The sequence below is a fragment of the Urtica dioica genome, chromosome 12 (assembly GCF_054948205.1).
Source record: "Urtica dioica subsp. dioica isolate 48M chromosome 12, U.dioica_male_clone48M_v1_H2, whole genome shotgun sequence".
Lineage (NCBI taxonomy): Eukaryota > Viridiplantae > Streptophyta > Magnoliopsida > Rosales > Urticaceae > Urtica > Urtica dioica.
In genome coordinates this window covers 21,563,347-21,575,363 of record NC_142767.1, presented here as the reverse complement: position 1 = coordinate 21,575,363, position 12,017 = coordinate 21,563,347, and the positions used below count along the sequence as shown (strand labels likewise).

The following is a 12,017-nucleotide window of genomic DNA, read 5'->3' as shown; positions in this document are numbered from 1 at the left end:
TCATCCCTATTCTGATCAGTGTAAGTCTGTGTGGTTCTAATGTCATCATAATCAGAATGATATGGAGGGACAATGTTAGTGAGCAGATCAGCATTGTTAGTATAAGAATCTGTGTTGTCAATGTTAGAGAAAGGGAAAATCTGCTCATGAAACACTATGTCTCTTGAGGTGAAAATCTCATTATGATTGTTCAAATCAATGAGTTTGTACCCCTTGACTCCATGGGGATAACCAATAATGAAGGCACATTTGCGAGCCCGAGGTTCAAATTTTGTCCTGTTTCCCTTCAAAGTAGAAGCAAAAGCCAAACATCCAAAAACCCTCAGGTAAGAGTAATCAACATCTTTACCAAATAAAACAGTATAGGGACATTTATTTTGCAGAACCTGAGAAGGGGTTCTGTTGATAAGAAAGGCTGCAGTTAGAATGCATTCAGACCAAAAAATAATAGGGATGTTAGACTGGAATAAGAGAGCACGTCCAACATTCAACAGGTGTGGGTGTTTTCTCTCCACAACAGAATTTTGTTGTGGAGTTTCAACACAAGAGAACTGATGCAAAATGCCTTTAGAGGCAAAATAGTCAGTGAACATGAGTTCCTTGGCATTATCAGATCGAAAACACTTAACAACTCTACCAATTTGTTTCTCAATCTTAGCAATAAAATGAGGCACAATTTTGACCACATCTGATTTATTTTTCAACAAATAAACCCAGGTAAATCTACTGAAGTCATCAACAATAGTAAGAAAAAATCTATATCCATTATGAGAAGTGGTATGAAATGGACCCCACACATCATCATGAATAAGATCAAGAGCATTTTCACTAATATTTGTAGAATTAGGAAAAGGAAGTCTATGTTGCTTGGCCATATGGCAAATACTACAAGGTTCAATATTGAGAGAGGATATATTGCACCGTAAGATATCATTGAGAGAGGTAATTTTCTTGATAGAGGGGGTGTCCAAGACGACTGTGCCAGACTTTGGCTAAGACAACATTTGCAATTCCAGCCATGATCTTCTGATTTTCTGCCAGCACATATAAGTCTTCAGCTCATTCACCCTTCCCAATCGTCCTCTTCCTCACCGAGTCCTGTATGACAAAATCAGTGTTCGTGAAAGTCACCATAGCATTGTTGTGTTCAGTTACAGAAATTACTGACAACAAGTTGAATTTGAAATTAGGTATGAATAAAACTTCACGAAGAATGAGGTCATAATTTACTTTGACACTTCCAACGAAATGAACAGGTATACCGGTGTTGTTAGGGAGGGTGACAGTGGATCTATATGTAGGAAAGAGAGACAGGAACATAGATTTTTGATTGCAAATGTGCTTAGAAGCACCAGAGTCTAGGATCCATGCTTTACCTACGTTGCTAGGTGAATGAAAAACTTCAACTGAACAACAAAAACCTGTATGGTAGGACGTGAGGTTGACTTCTGCAGTGGTCTTTGATGAAGATCCAGCACCGGTGAGCTTGTTGGAGAGCATTTCAATGAGCTGATGGCATTGATCATCTGTGAGCGCATTGATAGTGGCATTCCGGTTTTCTGGCTTCACCTCTGAGTCATTTGCCTGATTCTTGGATCTTGGTGTGTATCCAGGTGGATAGCCATGAATCTTGAAACATTTTTCCACCGTATGTCCAAGAATCTTGCAGTGCGAACAATACGGGCGATCCTTCTTGTTGTTCTTAGTGGTGTTAGACTCATCTCTTACCGCCATAGCCATCACTCCGGATTGACCAGGCACAGAGGAATCGAGGCCTACTGCTCGATGCTTTTCTTCTTGGCTGATAAAAGCAAACACCTTGTTAATAGGAGGGATCGGATCTTGTGGTGGCGTAGGAATCGTTCAATCCCATGAGGAAAATCATGACGTAGATGTTGTCATTGAAAGCAGCCAATTCCTTCGCAGCTCCGCATTTGCACGTTCCACACGAGCAGCTAGGCTTGAAGTTCTGAAAATCCTCCCAAAGAGCCTTGATCCGAGTGAAATGAGATGCTATTGACCTAGAGTCTTGAGTGAGGTTGACCAATTCCTTCAGAACTTGAAAGATCCGTGGTCCATTGCTTTGCTGGAACCGTTCCTTGAGATCATTCCACACAGCTTGAGCAGAGTCTCCGAACTGGATGCTTGAAGCGATTTCCTTCGAGACGGAGTTGAGGATCCAAGAAACAACAATATTGTTGTTCCTTTTCCACGAATTGAATTTCGCATCATCGGAGGAGGGCCTAGGGATCGAACCATCCACGAAACCAACCTTGTTCTTGACGGAGAGAGCAATAAGCATTGATCGACTCCAAGAAGCGTAATTCTCTCCAGTGAGAAGCTGTGAGACGAGAATCGCTCCAGGATTGTCGCTGTGGTGAAGATAGAAAGGATTTTCCATCGGATCTTCGATTGCGGCTTTCTGCACAGTCATCGCTCCTTAAACTTGTTGCGCTTCCATGGTGATTTTCCGGTAGAGCTAGGTCTGGCGATTAGTCAAGAGTGCGCGAATTCAGCAGATTATCTGCTCTGATACCATATTGCATTCTAGCGTTCTTGAAGATGCGAAGAACTTAGAAGAAGAGATGAGAAGAAGATTCAGAATAATTTCTCATTAATTCAAAAGAAAATGACTGATGTATGTTTAAATACACATCTATCAGAAATGCCACGTAGGCAGTCTTAAAAAGAAACGACTCATTTAACAACAGATAGTTAAAAAAGCGTAAAACAACAAAAAAGGAAGATTAGCCTAAAGACTAGCCTCAGCATACAAAGCCGTACAAGCTAGCGAGCTGAGGAGTGGAGCGAGCTGAGGAGTTGAGCTCGCTGGAGCGAAGCTCGCTGAAGAGTGGAGCGAGCTGGAGCGAGCTAAGGAGTTGAGCTCGCTGAGGAGTGGAGCGAGCTGGAGCGAGCTGAGGAGTTGAGCGAGCTGAGTTGAGCTCGCCGTTTTGGTGAACTCTGATAAAAGAGAAGAGATAAAAAACGACGCTAGCTAATACAAAGACTAACTACCAACTACCCAATTACTTCAATAGACAGAGCATTCCCAGCTCCGCAGGAAGGTTCTTGCATTCTCGGTATCATCGAAAATTCCGTGCCCATTGAATGGTTCCAAGATCTCTTGACTAGAGATGCAGTAGAATCGATTTGTCTTCTTTATGGCTTCTTGTTCGTTCACGGTTCTTGATGAAAACAAATGCAAAGAATCAAGATGCTGTGAAAATGGTCCGCCGATCCGATTCTCCTTCGGACTCGCGGTTCTTGTTCGAGCTGTCTTGCAACGGGAATCATACGGTTAACATATTGTTTCCAGAGTCGGTAAAATTCTTTGTAACCAAAAATAATTACAAGTCTAGACAGATCAATGTTTACGACCCCAATAATTGTCTAGTGAGCCAAGTTTTGAAAATCCACGGATTCTCAAACTCGCCATTTTATTATGTAAATCATAAAGTAGACAGCTCAAGTTTTTTCAAATGTTCCACAAAATCAGAGAATGGTGTTTTTAATTACCGTTGTATATCTTGTGCTGGCCGGGCTACCAAATTTTTGCCGTTTCATCGGATTCAAATATTGAATACTTGTCTTCTTGACTTCATTTCTCTCTAAACAGGAGGAGCAGTTGTTGACCAGATCATTTACTGGTTTTTTAAAAACCACTTGCACAAATCTCACACAAAATTAAATATTATTAAGAAGATGAGAGGAAGAGAACAAAAACAGAGACACAAAACACCAATTCATCTTCCAATTTATGAAAAAAAAAAAAAAAAAAAATCAGAGATAGATATTATACAATATCCATCTTCGGAATAGAAGAAAAAAAATACATCATACATCAATATTTCTTATAATGTGAGAGTGGTTTTATCACTTGATGATGGACTGTCGAGATCTCGCACTACAAAATTATCTTGTTGCGGACAATAAGAAGGCTTCAGCGGAAACGGCAGGTCATCATTCTCTGATTCAAGCATTTCTATGACTCTTCCCATCGAAGGACGATCGCTAGGATTCAGCTGTATGCACCATAAAGCCACTGTAATCATCTTCTTTATCCTCTGCGAGTCCTCTTCAGATATATCATGTTCCATAGGCACCGCGTTCTTTCCTCTGCTCAATTGGTCATACACCCAAGAAGGATAATATATTTGGCTCGAATTCTCGGCAATCGCATTCACATTCTTCCTCCGACTCGCCATCTCCATCTACAACATACCGAAACTGTATACATCGGCTTTGTAAGATACTCCACCAATGCTTTTGTAAAACAGTTCGGGAGCTATGTACCCTAATGTTCCTCTCACCGCGGTCATAGAGACAAAGTTGTTCTCCAAAGGGCATAATCTTGCCAACCCGAAATCAGAAACCTTTGGAGTGAAATCCTCGTCGAGAAGGATGTTGTGAGGTTTGATATCGAAATGCAAGATGCGGTGAAAATGGTCTGCCGATCCAATTTCTCTTCGGACTCAAGGGAAGTAATGATCGCTGCGGATTCCCGGGATTCGAGCTGTCCTGCAACGGCACTCACACGGTTATCGAGTTTCCAGAGTCGGTTAACTTTTTTGTAAGCAAAATTAATTACAAGTCTAGAGAGATCGATGTTTACGACCCCAACAACTGTCTAGTGGGTCAACTTCTAAAAATCCACGGATTCTCGAACTCGCCATTTTATTATGTAAATCGTAAAACATATAACTATAGTTTTTACAATTGTTCATCAACATCAGAGGATTCCCGTTATATATCTTGTCTTTCTGGCCCGGGCAACCAAATTCTTGGCCTTCAATCCGACGGAGGGATTTACTATTTGCCCCTATATTGTACAAGGATGTATAACACACCTATGCCTACGACTATGTACTATAATATATCAAGCTATAATGACAAAAACAATCTTCGTTTAAATTGGCTTGAACCAACCTGTGGTCATTGTGAAGCCAACAGAAGGATTTGTTTACTGAAGGGCAATTCCACCAAAGTACAGACCAACTGTTATATCCCTAATAAAGTGAAATGTAAGACTACTTTCCCATATTCCAATCTAACACTCTGCTTTTGATTTTTATGTTATTACAAGCATGCCTATTGTGTTTTCTTTTACAAAGATATCTATAATTAGTTAATTTTTCTTTTATGTGCTATGGAAAGAAAAAAAATCTTAATTATATGAGAAAAGAAAAAATATATTTATTGTTGTGTCTATAAATTTGACAGCTTGGGAGGCTATCGCTGCAGCTATCAGCGTTGCTACTCTCTTAGCAGTGCTAGTTGTAGCATTTCGGGTTTATCCGGGATTCGAGCTGTCCTGCAACGGGACTCATACAGTTGTTAAGTTTTCAGAGTCGGTAAAATTCTTCTTTAAAATAACTACAAGTCTAGAGAGATCGATGTTTACGACCCCAACTATTGTCTAATGGGCAAACTTTTCAAAATCCGCGGATTCTTGATATTATAAGAAAAAGGTAAAATGCATTGACTGTCGTCTTTTATATGTTACAGCACTACGCTGGAAATTTGTGGCTATTGGTGCAGCGATCGGTGCTGCTATTCTTAGCGGTTTTACTTGGAGCGTTTCGGGCTTAATTATAACTTTGTCAGAAAAGGTAGAGAGATTCAACTCAAAATGGAGAGATTTCTGAATGACTACAAAGCTGAAAACCCCAAGCAGATATTCATACGCCGTTATTAAGCTTACCACAGAGCTGTTCAAGGAAAAGCTCAGATTCCTTTTTCGCGGTGGTGAAAATGCTAAACAGCTCCAGCATTTCATATCATGTCCAGACGCAGAACGTTTTCTCGGCTGGAAAAATGTCCTAGACATTTCTCTGGGAATCGCAAAAGGGGTTGAGTATCTTCACCAACAGATCCTTTACTTTCGACATCAAGCCTCACAATGTACTTCTAGACCAACGTTTTCACGGCGAAAATCTCTGATTTCTGTCTCGCGAAGCTTTGTTCCAAAGTTCAGAGCAACTTTGGGAATGTTTCGTACAAATTGGACGTTTACAGTTTCGGAATGGTGTTGCTTGAGATGGTAGGAAAAAGGAGGACTAGCGACGACAACGACAAGACTCAGATTTACTATCCTGATTGATATACAATCTTCTGGGAGACGATTTTCACATCGGCATCGGGGAAGAGGAAGTTTGTGCGATTGCGAAGAGATTTGCGATCGCGGTGCTGTGGTGCATTCAGTGGGACCCGGAAAACCGTCCTTCCATGAAAACGGTGGTTCATATGCTCCAAGGAGGAGATGCCTTGTTGAGCACGCCACCCAACCCTTTCATTGCTGCCGGTTCAACAAAAAACTACTGTTGACAGCAAGCCTAAAAGGCAAATCATGAATTATGAATTAGAAGCCATAACCGAAAATACTTGGTTTCTTTTTTCTATTACTTGTAAGGTACCAGTGATTTTCTAATCATTAAATCTAATAAGTAAATTTTTCCATTAGGTGTATAGTTGACTCTTCATGGGTAGTTGTGCAAACACAGAGCTTGTGCGAGGCCTTATATTATATCTTCTAGTTGTGAATCGAATTGTTGGATTAGAGTTTAAGCAGAATTAAAAAAAAAAAAAAAGAAGAATTTTTGTTTGAGCAAGTAATCTTTGAACAAATAAGTGGAGTTAGCTATTAGTGTCTCTTTAATAATTTCACCTTATTTGAGGCTTCCTTATTTCTAGGAGTTTTCAATGAAGGCGGGAGAATGAATTCAAATAGAGCTGCATGGCAAAATGGTAGAAAATGGGTAAAAAAAAGTGGAATTATTACTGGCTGGTTTCTTAATAAAGACTACTTACACAAGTAAATAACAGAAAAATGAGTAACATTAGGAAGATGAGAAGAAGAGAATGAAAAACAGAGACACAACACTGATTTAATTTATATTCAGCATAATAAGTATAAAAAATACATGACATTAATATTTATGATTATACGGAAGTGGTTTCAGTTTAATGATGATGAACCGTCGGAATCTTGAACTAGAAAATCATCTTGCTGCGGACAATAAGAAGGCTTTGGTGGAAATGGCAGATCTTCATCCTCAGATTCAAGCATTTCTATGACTCTTCCCATCGAAGGCCGATTGGTAGGATTGAGCTGTATGCACCATAAAGCCACTGTAATCATCTTCTTTATCCTCTCTGAATCCTCTTCAGATATATCATCCTCCACAGGCACCGCATTCTTTCCTCTGCTCAATTGCTCATACACCCAAGAAGGATAGTATATTTGGCTCGAATTCTCGGTAATAGCATTCAAATTCTTCCTCCGACTCGCCATTTCCATCAACAACATACCGAAGCTGTACACATCGGCTTTGTAAGAAACTCCACCGATGTTTTTGTAAAAAAAGCTCGGGAGCGATGTACCCTAACGTTCCTCTAGCGGCGGTCAAAGAAACAAAGGTGTCCTCCAAAGGGCACAATCTCGCCAACCCAAAATCTGAAACCTTCGGGATGAAATCCTCGTCGAGAAGGATGTTATGTGGTTTTATATCGAAATGCAAGATTTGCATGCAACATCCTTGGTGTAGATATTCGATACCATGAGCCACTCCGAGCGAGATATCAGATAGCTGGGTGCAAGTCAAAGAGCTATGATTTCCGGGTTTGTGAAAAATGTAACTGTCAAGAGAGCCGTTAGGCATGAAATCGTAGACTAACGCGTGGTTTGAACCCTCTACGCAGTAACCAATGAGACGAACGACGTTGACATGATGAATCCTTCCGATCGTTGCAACCTCGTTAATGAAATCTTGTCCATTGGTTTTGGCCGACTTGCTGAGAATCTTGATGGCCATAAGACGATTGCTGCGGAGCTTTCCTTTGAATACAGAGCCATAGCCTCCTTGGCCGAGTTTGGTCTTGAAATTCTGAGTCATCTTCTTGATATCGGAGTAGGAGTATCTTATGGGCACGAGGTTGTTGTGGCTTCCGAGGAACTCTTCGATGGAGTTGTACGTCGATTGATGTCTCCGACGCCATTTGTAGACAAGAAACGCGACCACAAATGGAGTTCCGAATATGAATTCAATAACAGATGCTACTGCATTATTGAAAAACATTTAAAAAAAAAAAAAAAAAAAAAAAAAAAAAAAAAAAAAAAAAAAAACGTAGAAGTATTATTTGACAATATATTAAGCCAATTCTAGAGGCCATTTTAATTAATGATATACAATCTTCAAAATCTTACTGGTGATGAGGAAAAAGACACAGACACCTGTAAGAATACAAATGAAGCTTGGTAAATAAACACTGGTGAATGCTTAGAAGAGCATGTTTAATTTTATTACTCAAGGAAAAATCGGCTATAATTAGAGAACAAGTACTTACTATTAGAACCCAGGATTGAGGCAGTGTTGTCGTTAATATTTTGGTTTCAGTTTTGATTAAGTTTCCTTTTAGCCTTACTTTCCTTTTCGGTCAGTTTCCTTTTCATTTAGTCTCTTGGCTATATAAAGCCATTACCTTGTACAATTTTAGATTGATTGAATAATATTTTTCTCTGATTTCTCATTCAAGAGAACAGAGTTTTTCGAAATTTAATTCTTCAATCCAATCCCTAGAAATCCAATACTTACCAATTCCAGCCAAAATTGTCTTGAAGAGATCTGCATTATATAAGAGGCATGAACATCACGACATTAACTAAAAGGTTAGTTAGAATAAAATGTGTGTTGGATGTAAGTGGTGCATAACGACATGGATTTAAAATAACCAAGAATATCTAACCATTATCACATCGAATGCCGTTGGAGTCTGTGATGTAGCAGCCTTCTGGAACCCAGGTAAGCTCAAAGCCAAGTGCAAGCTGATTGCGAATATCAACCGAAGCATTCTTGTTGATCAACCAATCAGATGATATCAGAGCCTTCTGCTCTGTACTGCAAGACATCTCCATATCCGAAGCTATGATTGATATGGCATCAACCAAATAATAGTAGGAGTTTCTGGAACGACGGTCTTTGTTGCAATAAGAAGCGAATTCAGTATAAAGAGAGGAATTCAGGATGATATATGTTGGTGATGCTTCCGCAAGAAGAAGGCAGACAACGTCGGCCATGGAACGGCGCACGGGTTTCGAACGGAAACCGAGCACAGGTTGTCGCGAGCGATGATACTGTGTTATATGACAAAAAAGCACGACCAGCCATAACAATGTTTTCATTCTTAAGCTTTCCTTCTGTGTTTTTTTTCCCCAAATAAGATATATGCCGGCTAACAACTCGGCCAATTAAATAAATATATCGAGACCAAAGATAAAATCTGAATGTATTATTCACTTTGAAAACTAAAGGAACAAAAGACAAGATCTACCCATCTAACTTCATTTGACTTGGTATTATATGATTGTATAAAATCCAATGTTAATGTAAAATTTGCTTGTTTACAAGTATATCCATAATTTAAAACTCGTGAATATAGCTCTTGCTTTTCGCCAATGAGTCATCATACACGTCGACTTCATATTTAAAAATTGAAAATGGAATTGACTAATTAAGAGCAATTATATCTCCAAAAAATCATAAATAATTGGAACTAACGTAAGTGCGAATTACAAAATAATAACGGCAATACGTTATACGTCAATGCTTTTATTTGAGATTTTTTTTTACTCTACTCCAAAGGTTAACGACACCAGAAGGGTTTTGTTTTAGATTAATTTATATCAAATATGATTATCAGAAGCACTTTAGAAGATAAGAACAGATAGCTAGTTCTTTTCGTTCAACAGAGTACTAAGGACCTATAATTATTGATGTAAAGTATAGAACCGTTGAACAAAACCAACGTTATAAATTTATCGTTTCATCATTGGCTTTTCTTTTGGTTGACTTTTTCCTAGTATAACTAAACCTAACGTAATAAAGTCTCACTTACTTGCTCATGGCTTAAAAAATTCTAAATTTATATGCTCCAAATTTAACAAATTCATCAATAAATATTTTCGCATACTATTATAATGAGTAGTGTTATTTATTTAGTACAAGAATTATAAGTTTATGGAAACTCAAAGTAAACTGTAGAATTTTCATTGTGGGCCCAAGAATCCCTCGATCCGCCCGAGATGCAGTGGCGATGGGAGTCGGAGTACCAACGGTGTTGTGCTTCTTAGGGATGCTTTGTTTTGTTTGCGGGCGAGTCAAATCGCTTGCTAGTCCACGGAGGTCAACCGTGGGCCTTAGCTAGTCCGTGGCCCTACAACCACCAACACTTGTTTTGGGCCTCGATGGCCCAACACTTGAGTCTTATCCAAAGATAGTTTTGGGAGAGAGCCGATGGATTCCCAAGCCCGAAGACAATGTTTGCGCAATATGTTTGTCGGAGTATCGGTCCAAGGAAACACTAAAAACCATACCCGAGTGTAAACATTGCTTCCATTCGGATTGCATTGATGGTTGGCTCAGATTAAATGCCTCTTGTCCCATAATTTGTAGAAAAACCCCTCCGTGGTCGGGACAAGAACAAGCTTGATGAGATTTTAAATGCCTTTTTCTCCAAGCAATATAGTTGTTTTTTTTTTGTTTTTTTATTAGTACATATACCTTTTTTTAATAGAATTGTAACATTCCGAAACGTTTTGGTTTTATAGAAAATAAATATTCCAGGGGAAATGTTAGAATCCAGCCAAATCCCGCCCAAAATATTCAGCCCATTAATTAAAAAGAAAATAAAATTAATTGGCCATAACTACATCGCGCAAATTGAGGGATACAATTAACACGGGATATCAACCATCTAACCAAAATCAAATCTTCACGCAGCAAAAAAAAACCTCTCTAACGAAAACCCTAAGGGGATTCAAATTCAAAAAATAAAATCGGCGCCGATTGAAGAACGAAGGCGGATTTCTAACCCGACGGCTCAGAAACAAGATAAGCCTTAACGATTTACGTACATGCAATAATGTTATGTAAAAAAATTTGGTGGTTTGAGAATTTTTTTTTCATCGGAAATAAATTTGAGTCTTTATTTATTTCAGGAAGTGGGTCTGAAAATGAGTTTCGATGGAAGATTTAAATGGTTTTGTAAATGTTGTTACCGTATGGGTATGAAATAATCTGGAAATTTTTTGGGTCTTGAAATTTTTTCTCAATTTTGTCTTAAGTTATAACATGACTGCAAAACTTTTGTTATTTACTGATTAACATGTTGTGATTTTCTTTGCATGCGTGAAACTCATTGTACCGAAGCACCAAAGCACCAAATGGAAGAAAGAAGTACATAAAGTATGATAGGTGTGTGTCGAACGTAGAAAACTTCTATCACCCCGACTAAATCCGAGCTTGTTTTTGAGTAGTTTTGAGGTTTTTCGTGTGTTTTGAAGGCTTTCAGGTCAAGATGGGATTTCTAAGATACTCTGGGCAAATATGTACAAATCGAAGCATTCGGGATCGAAAACGAGTCAAAAACGAAGAAGGAGTCAAGAAAATAGGGAAACCTCGTGCAGCGACCCTCATACCGCGCGCTACGAGGTCTGGAGATTCATCCCGAGTCATCTCTGAGCGTCTAGCGCGTTCGGCGATGATGTGGAAGTGTCTACTTCGCGCCGCGACCCTCATACCGCGCGCCACGAGGTCAATGAATTGAAGCGCCGAAAATCTCCGAGCGTCAAGCAAGGAACACGACGTCCCAAAAATGTTAACCTCCCGGCGCGACTCTCGTACCACGGGCCGCGAGGTGCGCCGAAACCAAAAGAGGAAACGCGGTTTTTAAGTCAATCTGAGCTGTTGGATCAAGTTTTATTACCCAGTCAGCTCCGAAAATTAAGAGAAACCCAAAGATTTCGACATAGGCCTATAAATACACCTCTCAATCTCTTGTTGAAGGATCTTAGGATTTTTTTTACTGTTTTCAATTAGTGCTTGGGAAAGATAGAGAAAAAGAGGAGAGCCGTTCTTCATCAATTCGCGCCAATTACAGTTTTATTCTTCTCCTTTACTCTTGAACTCCCGTATTTTAATTCACAATTTAGTTTTTAATTATGATTTCTTATTCCTATTTTC

General features: G+C 39.2%; 2 protein-coding genes and 1 pseudogene across 3 annotated transcripts; all 3 read right to left on the bottom strand.

Moving 5' to 3' along the window:
* Window positions 1-874: 874 nt before the first annotated feature.
* LOC149380310 (uncharacterized) lies at window positions 875-1,836 on the bottom strand. Its single transcript, XM_089603783.1, has 2 exons — window positions 1,422-1,836; window positions 875-1,098 (listed from the first exon to the last, which is right to left on the bottom strand). The coding sequence occupies exons 1-2, from the start codon at window positions 1,738-1,740 to the stop codon at window positions 1,064-1,066; spliced, it is 354 nt and encodes a 117-aa protein (XP_089459909.1). The 5' UTR covers window positions 1,741-1,836; the 3' UTR covers window positions 875-1,063.
* A 10-nt stretch (window positions 1,837-1,846) lies between these two features.
* Window positions 1,847-2,567, bottom strand: LOC149380309 (uncharacterized; the record flags this gene model as incomplete). The annotated part of the gene is made up of 1 exon (XM_089603782.1): window positions 1,847-2,567. A coding segment is annotated over exon 1 (588 nt), but the record flags the coding sequence as incomplete, so codon positions are not given.
* A 4,360-nt stretch (window positions 2,568-6,927) lies between these two features.
* Window positions 6,928-8,989, bottom strand: LOC149380308 (rust resistance kinase Lr10-like; annotated as a pseudogene). The gene is made up of 4 exons (XR_016294174.1): window positions 8,743-8,989; window positions 8,592-8,621; window positions 8,204-8,230; window positions 6,928-8,056 (listed from the first exon to the last, which is right to left on the bottom strand). The product of XR_016294174.1 is annotated as a rust resistance kinase Lr10-like (transcript).
* Between the last annotated feature and the right edge of the window lie 3,028 nt (window positions 8,990-12,017).

Bases quoted from the DNA above. Each gene is read 5' to 3' on its own strand.
- LOC149380310 (XM_089603783.1), bottom strand. From the start codon at position 1,740: ATGGCTATGGCGGTAAGAGATGAGTCTAACACCACTAAGAACAACAAG. The intron at 1,099-1,421 runs GTTTTTGTTGTT...TTTGTCATACAG, and splicing joins CCTCACGTCCTACCATACAG to GACTCGGTGAGGAAGAGGAC.